At 39.2% G+C, this 12,387-nt stretch overlaps 1 protein-coding gene and 1 long non-coding RNA gene across 2 annotated transcripts; both read left to right on the top strand.

Moving 5' to 3' along the window:
• Positions 1 to 3,370: 3,370 nt before the first annotated feature.
• On the top strand, positions 3,371 to 7,917 carry Smim19 (small integral membrane protein 19; the record flags this gene model as incomplete). The annotated part of the gene is given in 3 exon segments (XM_013507726.1): positions 3,371 to 3,508; positions 4,961 to 5,085; positions 7,706 to 7,917. Coding segments are annotated over 3 exon segments (324 nt in total). The 3' UTR covers positions 7,771 to 7,917.
• A 20-nt stretch (positions 7,918 to 7,937) lies between these two features.
• LOC106147263 lies at positions 7,938 to 11,572 on the top strand. Its single transcript, XR_001232061.1, has 2 exons — positions 7,938 to 9,780; positions 11,188 to 11,572. It is a non-coding gene; the product is annotated as an uncharacterized LOC106147263 (long non-coding RNA).
• Positions 11,573 to 12,387: the final 815 nt, after the last annotated feature.

Genomic DNA, 12,387 nt, shown 5'->3' with positions numbered 1-12,387 from the left:
CGGGCGTCGGAGGGGCTCGGGCGCGGGCGCCTCCGCGGCCGGCGGGTTACATGATCCCGCGGCCCGCTGTTCCCTCCGAGCGACCTTTCCGTGAGGCGGCGCGGCGGGGCTCCGGGCTGTAGTGACGAGTGGACGAGCGCTCCTGCCGGCCTGAACCCGCGGGGTGGGCTCCTCCTGGGGAGGCCCGGGGACTCGATCCCCTTGCTTCGGGGAAACAACCTTTTGGATTTCCAAGAGCGGAAAGGAAAGTCCGTTTACTTGCATGGTGGGTTTTGTGGTTCGAACTGCCTGGAGTCACTCTGACAATCCTACTTCTATCAGAGAAAAACAAGGTTGTGAGAGACAAAAACGGTAACATTCCAGGCAGGATAAGTGAGATTTCATTTTAAAACCACCCAGACCTGGGATCAAGAACCCGAAGTCAGGACTCATCCAGTTAGAATACTGTCACAGGAGCCCTGGAGGAGCGCTAAGTAAAGTTTGACTTAGAAAAGGTCAACTCAAACTTATCAACCTAACACTGAGACCTAGGTAACGTGTTTTGGTAGCTGTATCTCTGGATGCTCATGTTAACCAGGTACTTAATTCAGCTCATCCTACAGTCTTCCTACTGAAATGCTACTAGTTCAAGCCTTATGTCACAGGAAACTGTGAAATGAGGTCAGCTTTCTCTTAAGAGCCACAAATGGCTCCCAAAGCACATGACTAGTTATATTGGTGATCTTACTGAAACATTAACTTGCCAGGAATGAAGCACTGCGAGGCTCCTGGGTGTTTTGTGGTGGCCTCCGCGAGCCATTCCACAGGTGACGAGTGTACACCTGGCCAGACTGTGGCATGCTGGTAGGAGATGGTCAAAGTTCAGACGTGTGGGCCATGAGTCTGTACTACGTGCTGGAGTGTTCTTTGTTCCTGGCAGTCTAACAAAGCATGCCATTGGTCATGGTGAGGTAAGGCCTACCAGAGTGTAAATCTGGCACAACTTCACTACTAAAAATAACTCAAGTGCTTGTTTCTGGAACCATGGAATAGTAGTGTCATTGCATAGCAATCGTGTTGCATAATGTGTGTTATATAATTCACATTAAAATTTTACCATTCTGGATCAGCAGTAATTAGAAATCCTTTCCTATATATAATTAAAATGTGGCGTTGTCGTAGCAGGAGAAATCAAGCTCTGGGTAGGAATCCACCCCATTTATTGAGTGGCATGTTAGCAGAATTTTGTAAAAAGTTGAAACAAGAAATGAACCTGGTTCAGGTCCATTCAGGTATTAGAAAACAGACAGGAAACACTTCTGTAATTGTCACACAAATGGTACCTGCGCAATGTCCTAATGACCATTGCTATATTGTTTCTTGTTTCTCCCCAATTTAAATATAACTCCTAGTCCTGAAAGCTCCTACCCTTGCTGCATAATTGTCTAGGCCTTTTGCAGCATCTCAAGTCAGACACTTAAACTCCGATCATGCCCTACCCCAACTCTGTTTTTTGCCAAACATGGTCATTGTTATTTTAACATTTTCGTATAAATCATAAAGACAGCTATGGTGTCTGGTCTTCCAGAATTCTAAATCTCTAAATAGGCTGATTACATAGTATAAATCATAATGTTAAATTTAGAAAACTTCTGAAGTTGTGTTAAAGAATAAGAACGGAAAATGGGACGATGCCCCGTGCCTCCCACTCTGTAAAAATATATGTGTAGCCAATCTTTAATATCAGTAATTAGATACAGCCTATGTTTAAGTAATATTTTGATCTTGCACCTATAAATTCTTGAATTATTTTTATTGTTTCCTGGCTAATTTTCATAAGGCTAATCTTTATTTTTATCAGAAACCAATAGGTGTTTTAGAGAAATTGCTCTTGCCTTCTGTGTCAGGAGTTTCAGTTAAATGGCTGTTCGTGGTATTCACTTTATTGTGAATAAGTACGGTATATCCCCAAACATCTGACTAAGACTTCAAACAGGGGAGAATGCCATCTGGCTTAGGAGAAGGCCTTTCCCAAAGTTTCATTCATGGGCAACCAAGGAGAAAACAAACTCTGCCCTCAATCAGACTTACTAACTTCCTGAGCCAAATTGACGTTAATGAACTCCTGGATGGCTTACAGGATGGACTGCAAGGCAGTCTAGTGGAGGAATTGCTGTGATGTTTTCATCATTGTATGCAGCTAAGAAACAGTTGCAAAACAGCTTATACATGCTAGATACACCTTTTCTTGGTATTAAAAAATGGCTATCTTATTCTTAGGAACTACAGTACAGTTATCACCTATCATTACTTCCATTTTTCTCCTTTTAATGTTATATGTAAAACAACACTTCTGGATCTCTTTCACCTATGAGGTCCTACATAAAAGAGGAACATTTCTTTAAAATCAAAATTCAATTAATTTCTCAAACAAACTGAAAATTATTACTCTTTTAGTTGCTTTTTGATAGCCGTTGGTATTGCCACTCTTACTTTCTGTGAAAATGTCCTGTTCTTTGATAGAGTCACAATTGTATAAATAGCAAAATGGAACTTTTTAGCCCATAACTTCTGTCAGCCAGATTAGGCCCCAGGCCACATCTGGCTCCAGCTCCAGACTCAGGCTTGGTGGAGCCAGTGGAAGAGCACCAGTAGAGCCAGCCACCTTGTCCTTTCCAGGCTATGGTCCCCAGGATGATGCTGTTCTGAGCGTTATAGCCAGCTAAAATCTGGTCTGTGTTTTCAAGTGTTCTGTTGTGTTCATCTGGATGATAGTTATAATTTGTAATATCTATCCTTTTAATGAACATTACAATGTCCATCATTTTAATAATATTTTTGTCCCTCATTTTGATCTTTATATGTATGGAAGCTATAATGTTTCAGAGTTAAAAGTAAGGGGAAATGTGTTTGTACTTTAATTATCTAGGCCAAAGGTCAGTCATCATTTTGTTTTTAGTAATTTTTTTTTAAAATGGTCAGACTGAAAATATTTTAGGTTTTGTGTGCTGTAAGGCAAATCAGGGATATTACATAGATACTTGGAAGCACTTAAAATGTACCCATCTCCAGCACCAAAGGATATAAATGAGTAAATAATATGTATCTGGCTAGAAATATAAAGCCAGTTTTGACTTGTGGGCCATATAAAAATCAATGGTAAGCCAGGTGTGGTGGTGCACACCTGTAATCCCAGCACTCAGAAGGCTGAAGAAGGAGGATCACCATGAGTTTGAGGCTAGTCTGGGCTAAGTAATGAACTGAAGACTAGCCTAACCTACACAGTGAAACCCTGTCTCAAACAACCAAAACCAAAGACAAAACAAAACAGGCTGTTTGTGAGCCAGCAGGCCATGTGTTTGCCAACACTCTTTCCTTTTTTCTCTTACAGCCCCATGTCTGGGAGTTACAGAGTCATGGGTGACGATGGTTCTATTGATTACACTGTTCATGAAGCCTGGAATGAAGCCACCAACGTCTACCTGATAGTGATCCTTGTTAGCTTTGGCCTCTTCATGTATGCTAAGAGGTAGATCTGTTAGTATCTCAAAATATGGCACTGGGCTTTTAAGAGTCTTATAGGATTTTTCTGAATTAAATGCATAAAACATAATTTTGTCAGAATGTTCATTCCTTTACCAGGTGCAGTCTCCACTCTGGTCCTAGGTACTGGTGGTGACTGGGTGTTGGGTTTAAAACACCTTTGCCTTAGGAGGTACAGGTTTAAGTATAGCTCCCACCACCTGGGCCAGATGCTCTTTGCTACTATTCTGACACTTTTAAGATAACCCAGTTTTACCATCAGTCAGGATTCATTGCTACTGTCTGAGGAGCACATGTTTATTTGTTTTTTGCTCTTTTTTTGGTGCCCAAGTTCCTGAAATGAAGAAACACTAACTCCTCTGTATTCAGGAAATCTCCTTGCCCTTAAACTTTTCCTTGTTTCTTGTGCATGACGCTTTCACAGCATTTATAATAGTACTGTTGTTATCTGGTTACTTGTGTTTTCTTTATCTACAAAAACTTGTCTCTGGAGAACAAGGGCTTTGTCTTTTACCTCAGTGTCCTGAATGTGTCGTGTGGTGTGACTCCTCAGTGTTTTCTGCCTCAGTCAAGATGTAGTTTCATTCAACTGCCCTCTTTTACACCTGCTGGCTCCTGTATCCTAAGTGTTTAGTTTTAAAAAGGGGTGTGTACTTCACAGAAGAAAAACAGTATTAGTGGAGCTGAGTTGGGTCTGCCCCCAGACACATGCTTCAGGAAGTTCTCTACATAGATAAAAATGTCATTAAATAGTTGAAAATGATTAGTAAGCCAGAAATAATTTGTGTTTTGCCTGGGGATAATCAGAGCCCAACCTTCCTGGCCACACAGCCCTCCTGGAGCAGCTGAGTTGGTGCCAAGGGACTGTGGGCCATGGATGGGAAAAGGCACCCATGTTTCCACTGCTCTGTGTGCACAGAGCAGCTTTCTTCTAAAAGCAGGCACCACCTCCTCTCCACTTTCCTTTTAAAAGCAGAGGCACATTGTTCTGGTTTTTAAAAAGATGTCCCCACTAAAGCCATGCTATTGTAATTAAGAAATAGTTTTATTCATGAATTTCCAAAATTAAGATATGCTTACATCAGTGTAATCTCCAAATCAAAAATTTGTCCTTATTTGGATGATACGAGAGGGAGGAAAAATGAGAATTTTTTGATTGTACATTTTTCTATATAGTATCTGGCTTTTGTAGGGGTTAAGGGAAGTCACAATGGAGACCTCTCACTTTGTTTTATTAAATGGGTGTATTTAGCACTTCATTTCTCTTAAACCCTGTTGCTTTTAGTAAGCCCCATATTTTTAGTAAAAGAACAGATGAGCAAAGGAAGCATCTCACGAAGTAGAAAATAAAATGGACTTGTCATTTTGAGGCCTTTTAACGTAGCTTCTGATTACCAAGACAAATCTGCATTTTACTTTTTTTTTTTTTGTATTTTAGGAATAAAAGGAGAATTATGAGGATATTCAGTGTGCCACCTACAGAAGAAACTTTGACAGAGCCCAACTTTTATGACACAATGAGCAAAATTCGTTTAAGGCAACAACTGGAAATGTATTCCATCTGTAAGTACAGTCTGTGCTAAGCTGTATACATAAGCCGTTATGTTTAAATAGATGTTTTGGAATTGAGTTGAATTAGCAGAGGGTTAGGTTATCAAAATTGTTGGTTATATAAAATATAGTACCTTTTTTTAGATGTTTAACCCTTTTTCAGCAAAGGCAAATTTACTGTGAAATTTGTTGCCATGGGACCCTTTCCAGGACCCTGAAAAGTGCCTTAGCAATGTATTACTATGATTACATGTTTGAAAATTGTATAAAAATTGAGATTTTACCCATCAGTTGAGACTGCTATCTCTTCCTATTATAATTTTTCCTCCTTTGCATGACCCTTCATCTGGCATGGCATTAAAGTCACCAAAACACTGCAAGCCAAAGTAGTGTAGGAATGAATGGCCTCTATGAGTATGACATGTGTCATCAGGGGCCAGGCCAGAAAGTCCTATCTCATTATGTCCATAGTCCTGAGCATTGTACGTGTGTAGGCAGTGAAGAAGAAACAAAGTTCAGAATGTGTGGGGCCAGAATAAATTGTCCATCTAAGCCAGAGCTTTTTATGCTAATAAATGAATGGGGTGTGGTTTACCTAGTGTATATAGTTAAGTGTGAAAAGCAAATAGAATGTTTGCTAGGCTGCTGCCACTGTAAAATCAAATAACCACAATGCCCCTTTTATATTTACATACAATAAAAATGTTTGCTATTGCTGTGGCAGCACGGAGGAAGGTATGGGAAGATCTGCATCAGGTTTTTGACATCTACTGCTTCATAGGAACTGTGTGGATTTATTGTTATTATTATTTATTTTTTGTCTTTTTGAGACAGGGTCTTGCTATGCAGTTCAAGCTGGCTTTGAGCTCACTTTATAGGCCAGGCTGGTCTCAAACTCACAGTGATCCTCCTGCCTCAGCCTCCCAAGTGCTGGGATTACAGGCATGCGCCACCACGCCTGGTACTGTGTGGGATTTAAAAAAAAAAAAAACCAGGCAATTTGGTTTTTTTTTTTTTTTTTTTTTTTTTGTCATCTTCAGACAGGTTCTCACTATGCAGTTCAGGCTGGCCTTGAGCTCACTTTGTAGCCTACGCTGGCCTTGAACTGGCAGCAATCCTCCTGCCTTAGCCTCCCAAGTGCTGGGATTATAGTTGTGTGCCACCACACCTGGCTTGGCTTACACCTGGCTTGGCTTACACCTGGCTTGGCTTTACTTAAAGAAAAATGTCCACAGTAAAAACTTAAGTGTATACATGCTTGCATATGTATGCATGCACACACGTGCCATACATAGCAAGAAGCAAAATAAGATGATCAGCAAATTTTTGTTGGCATATATCTCAGGCTAAGTGGAATTTCAGATGAAAAATAGAAAAAAAATATATAGACCCACATATATATATCCACAATCTGTGGATGCTGAAGTCTCTTTTATAAAATAGTATTTTTGCATATAACCTATACACATTCTACCATATATTTAAAATCTAGATCCAGCCACTTCCAGAAAGTCCCACCTATGAATGCCTGAGGTTTTGGGGGAACATCTAGACACAAACCATAACAGGCTGCTTGGATTTCTTTGGTTCATAACCCCATTACTGCATCTTCACAGCGAGGAACATTGCATCTGACTACTCTTCCGCACTCACATTTTCCTTTCCTTATGAAGTGAGCCAGGAAGGGTCTCTGTTTTAAGGGCCCTGTGATTAGGTTGTGCCGGAACATACAACCATTGCCCCCTGTTTCTTACCTTAACCATACCTTCAAAGTCCTTTTTCCATTACAAGGTAACATAGTCATAAATTGTGGAGATTAGAATATAGATATCTTTAGGAGCCATTATATAAACAGAAATTTATGTGTAGATTTGCACATTTATTGAATACCAATATAATGGATCATTCTTAATATCTATGATATATCTTGTCCTGATAAAGTCTGCCAGTTCAAGAGCAAATAGCAAACAAAATTCTTTTCTTAAAGTTGTAAGCTTTAGGCTGAAAAAGTAGATCTACCCAGAGTAGCATGAACAAGTAGATGCTCTTTCTTGATTAGCAAAAATTTATGAGGTTGGATGTTTTATAACTAAGCAGTGAATGACTTTTACAGTGATTTTTAGTCCTGTATTTTCTCTAGTTCAGGTTAATGTAGTTTTTCTTCAATAAATATTTCTTAGAAGTATAAAAGGAAGGTGAAATTGCATATCTGTATTTTTCTTCCAGCACATATTTATGACAAGTTATATTCAATAGGTTTTCTTAGGCTTATAAATTGTAGTCAAATTCCTTACAATGGGGACAAAAACATTATTATTAACTTAAGGTGGAAATAAAGGGTAAGGAAGAAGGAAATTATAAAACATTAATAGCTTAATTCATTTTTATACTGTATTTTAAAGTTCATACAAAAATAATAAAGTGAACATAAGAAGAGATATGAGCAGTGTTGAGAAATGAGAAGACTGTGAAATATAATTCATTTCCTCTAAAGAAGCAGTTGGTAAACTCTAAACTGATTCTTTACTGAGAATCATCATCACTGTGATTCAGTAATGTTAGCTCATAATTATTTTGTAGTTTTATTAATTTTATCTTTCTTTTTGTTGGTTTTTTTTTTTTCTTTTAATAGCAAGGAAGTATGACTATCAGCAGTCACAAAGCCAAGCTGACAGTGTGCAGCTCTCACTGGAATGAAACCTCAGCAAATGAGCAACATAAGTAATTACTTTAGCTGGAGGTGGTGATCCAGGAGCCTGTAATTCAAGCACTTAGGAGGCTGAGGCGGGAAGCTCACCAATTCAAGGTCAGCCTGGGTTATATACCAAGTTCAAGTCTAGCCTGAACTGTAAGGCTAGTGAGACCCTGTCTCAAAAAGAAAAGTTTTAAAATTTTTTTTAAAAGAGTAATTGTGAAAAATAAAAATAAAAATAAACTGTAATTGTGAAATAGTACCATAACAAACTTGTACTTCCTTTTACTAAATGGCAAACATTAAAAAAAAAAAAAAACTTCTGTGTATAAAATCATTTTCTTTGGGGCGTCCCCTCCCCCTTTTTTGGTATTATGTTTTGCATTTTAAAATCACTTCTCCCTGTCGTTTGTTACACAAGTACAAATGGCTCAAAAGGCTTGAATACACAGAGCCTGCACATCTCAGGAAGATACAGTATAACCAAATGGGGGGTTCACCCAGGAACTCTGACTTCTTCATGATATAGTCAGTGAGAAATAGAAATTTAGCTTTGGAAGTGAGAATCCTGGAGTTTATACCACCTTGATTAAAATAATTTTGGAAAATTAAAAAATAGAAATCCAGCAGTTGGAATAACCTCTGTTTAGATTGTTTCTGTAATAAGTACAATATCAATAACAGACTAGTTTCCATGTTTAGTACTCTTTATTAATGACTTCTTAAGTGAATTAGTGCTCTTCTTCAGAACTTGTACAGTAGGTTGTCTTTTCTCCATCTGGGAGCGTACCCATGTGCTGATCTTAGAAGCTTTCTGTGACGAGATTCCCCCTTACCTGTGTTCTCTGTAGTTATGTTTTCATTTTTATCCCTATCTTCTTTTCCTAGATGGGACTAGATGGGACTTCTTTAAGTCATACAGTCCAGGCTGGAAGACAGCAGCTGTTGGAAACTTTCTTTTCAGTCATGTCATTGTCAGTTTTTAATGCTACTCTGTTTTTTCTTCTGCATTTTTTTATCACAGTAAGCTTTTCTAAAAACCTTCCTGTTGAGTGCCATTTTATACTGTACAATGCGATATTTTTATCTGTTTCTCATGTTTTTTAAATAAAAGCTGGTTGGAGCTAGTGGTAGAAGGAAGTTCAACAATCTATAACTCAACTAGTTTTTTTTAAATTAAAGCTATACTTAATTTTGAGTTAGTTAAAAATCATTTCAAGTATTTTCTTTTTATTAATGTGAAACTAAAGAATATAACCTTTAAATAAAATTAAGCCTTAGAGCAAATAAAATCATTCAGAGAAATCATTCAGAGAACATTAAAATTTTACTTTTAAAATTTAATATATCATCACAAAGTGTATGTAGCACTTGTACAAGGTGAATTGTTGACGAAATGGAGTGATTCTTTTTAAGTCACACGAGTCTGAATGCCTCCACTGTATTAAAAAGTGATTAAAGGATTGTGAACAGGAGCAGAACAGTAGCAGAACAACCAGGGGACAATCTTAAACCCTTTTTGCCTTAGGAGACCTCCTGCATGTTTTCATGAGCAGAGGGTTTAATCAGGAGCAACAGTGGTTCACTGTTCACTATGTGGCTCAGTCTGGGTGGGTTATGCAAGTGGCCATCTCAGAAGATTTGTAAAAATAGCTTACATAAAGAAATATAAATTACATAGTGAAATCATTTATTGTAGTTGCATTCATGAGATAGACAGTCATAAATACAACCTCATAGATTAGTGAGCAACAAACCTTGGCAAGTGAGAGAGAATATATTATTCTTCACTTTCTCTGTAAAGCTACATGGGGGAATCGCATACACCCCACTGGCAGGAACAGCAGCAGGTCCAGCTTTGAAGTTACTTCCCTGCTTTAACAGCTGAGCTGGGAAGAGATGGAAGCCCTGCAGCCACACTTCAAAGTGACCCAGCTCATAGCCTGCTTCTGCCTATCGTGATCCTGTGGAACTGTTTTCTTTGGAAGCAGAATGGAACAACAGATGAAGTAGTGGTGAGCAGTTATGTCCCCCTTTCCTCCTTTCTTCCTCCTTTCCCAAGGTGTAAGTACCGGTTAGCTTCCATGGGTATACAGCTCAAGTGTGTTAACCAGTTGGTGTTTGGTGATGGCAGCCAGCTGTTCTAAGACCTGAAGTTAGCTCCAAAGGGCCCAGATGTTCACTAGTGGCCTCATGTTGTGTCTGGTTATTTATAGAATTCATCAGAAACTCAAATGCAGGGTTCATGGGAAGATTGTAGTGTTAAAAATACTTTAAGTATTTAGAAGAAATGAGGTAAAATTGTGGTAATAAAAATAGTTCCAGATATTGAGATAATAATAAACTGAACATGGAATAGAATAAACAAAAGAATATTGATGAAGCCAAGTAATTCAAGCGATGGTTCTAGAGTGCAGACCATGTAGCAATATGCCACCCTCTCCCATCGGACATTTTATCACAGTTAGCAGAATGGCAATGAGAAGGGGTGCCAGGAAACTCAACGGAAGTCAGGACACGTGATGTAGCTCCAACTTATATTTAAAATAGAACTTTAAATGGGGAGTGTGAGCTTAGTCTTAACTTATTTCCCACTTGACTCTCTAATAAAGCCAGAGCCAAACTTACACAAAACTTACTATGAAACAAAAATGTCCTCTTGTCTCTCGTCATCCTTGTGGAATCCTGTGTGGGTAAGACCGGTTTTGTGTAAGGATTTAAGAATGGTGATGAAGAATTAAGCTGAAAACTCCTGTGCTAGATGTGGAAACATTCCTTAACCTCTAATGTGAAGGCAAAGATTCTGTACTGTGTTCCCTGCCCTTTATCTAGGATATAATAAAAAACTAATCTACTTAAGCAGGTTAGTAACAGTCTACATTCTAGGTAGGAAAGTGAGGTAACAAGCCATGCAGTGGGCAGGCATATGTTTTAACCCCAAATTTGATGCCAAACAAGCACTGTATTGTCCACCTCTTTTATGTTAATGGTTATAACTCCCGAGGTTTTTCCTTCCAAATAGAGAAGCTACAGAGTTCATACTTATGAAAGAGTGACTCCTGCTTGGAATTTTTATAAAGATATATTTTGAGAAATTTCAAAACAGCTGAAAAAAGCTAGGGAGAGATCACATGGTGAGACAGGAAGCCAGAGAGTGCAGGAGAGGCCAGTTTTTCTCTTGTATGTAGTCTCAAGTGAACTATCCCGGCACCCACAAGAACTACCTTAATTCTTCCTAAGGGTTGCATTCCAGTATCCTAATGACCTTCCACCCTGCCCCACCTTGAAAGGCCCCACCACATTGTAACATCACCTTGCTGGGGACCAACCTGCAAATACATGGAATTGTGGGGGGAAGCTACATCCTAATCACACAGTATCCAGTGTGTCTTGAAAATCCCCTGCTTCTCTTCTCTCCACAGTATCCAGTATCCTCCTGTTCTCTATCAAAACCTGCTTCCAAGAAGGAATGGAAAATACTTCACAAAAATACTCCACAAAAGTATGACTGATAACAAAGTGTTGCTTCTACAGGGTGTTCGGTCTGCATTTTAACAGAGACAAACTTCAATTGGAAGGACATGATGTTTTCAGATACTACAAAGCTGTGGTATTCTAAGGGATAAGAAAACGTTTATGACCTCTGAAGTGAGATCATGTGAGCAATGAACTAAACTCCACTTACACATCATCTTTGGCTACTATTTCCAATTCTTCTCTCCTTGATTGTCTTAGTTTAAGAAATAGCAATCATAATGTCATTTCTTCCCCACCAAACTACTAAATGTATTGCAACTCCTAAAAAAAGGAAAAACTGATTCTACTATTTGTATCAGTTTAAAACAGCACAGTCAACTCTGTTGTCTGGTCTCTGAGTGAGAAAGATGCTAACAGGTAATGGCTTTTGGCTACTACTTTACATTTTAGTCAAACTGAGCAATTTTTTTTGTTTGTTTGTTTTTTTGTTTTTTGGTTTTTCTCCGGTACCGGGAACCGAACTCACGACCTTGCGCTTGCCAGGCAGGCGCTTTTGCCGCTGAGCTAAATCCCCAGCCCCAAACTGAGCAATATTAATGATTCTCCCAGTTCTGAGTTGATGGAGTGTATTACTATTTGCAAGAGAAACTGATCTAATGCAGAACACAGAAATTTACAGAATTAACTGACAGTAGTCGCCCACAGAGCCAAATGTAGAAGAGTGCAAGAGATCTGACTGCACACCAGAGATCTGAAGAATCCAGCCAAAGACCTGGAGCCCAGGCCAGTGTCCTGTAGGTTGAGGAATCTGCAATGGAAGACCGAAGGGACTGCACTGCAAAACCCGAAGATCACTGCTGGAGGTTGGGGAGTCTGTGCTGGCAGGCTGGAAAGTGGTGCTGGAAGCTGAAGAATCTGAGAACCAAGAGACAACAGCACTCAAGGTGAAAGCAAAGGTGAAGACAGCAGCTGTCCTTGACAAAGGTGAAGACTAGAGCTCAGCCAAAGAGAACAGCTAAAGCTTTTCCAAAGAAAAGCAGCCAGACGAAAATCAGCAGCAAAGCTACAGGAACAAAACTTCCAAGGGAAATCAGCGTGAAATCCTGCCGTCCCATTTTCCTTTCATACTGTTTGGACAGTAAGCC

This window comes from Chinchilla lanigera, unplaced genomic scaffold, assembly GCF_000276665.1.
Source record: "Chinchilla lanigera isolate Chin_1 unplaced genomic scaffold, ChiLan1.0 scaffold00135, whole genome shotgun sequence".
Lineage (NCBI taxonomy): Eukaryota > Metazoa > Chordata > Mammalia > Rodentia > Chinchillidae > Chinchilla > Chinchilla lanigera.
The sequence above is the reverse complement of the archived record's forward strand: the minus strand, read 5'-3'. Positions and strand labels throughout refer to the sequence as shown.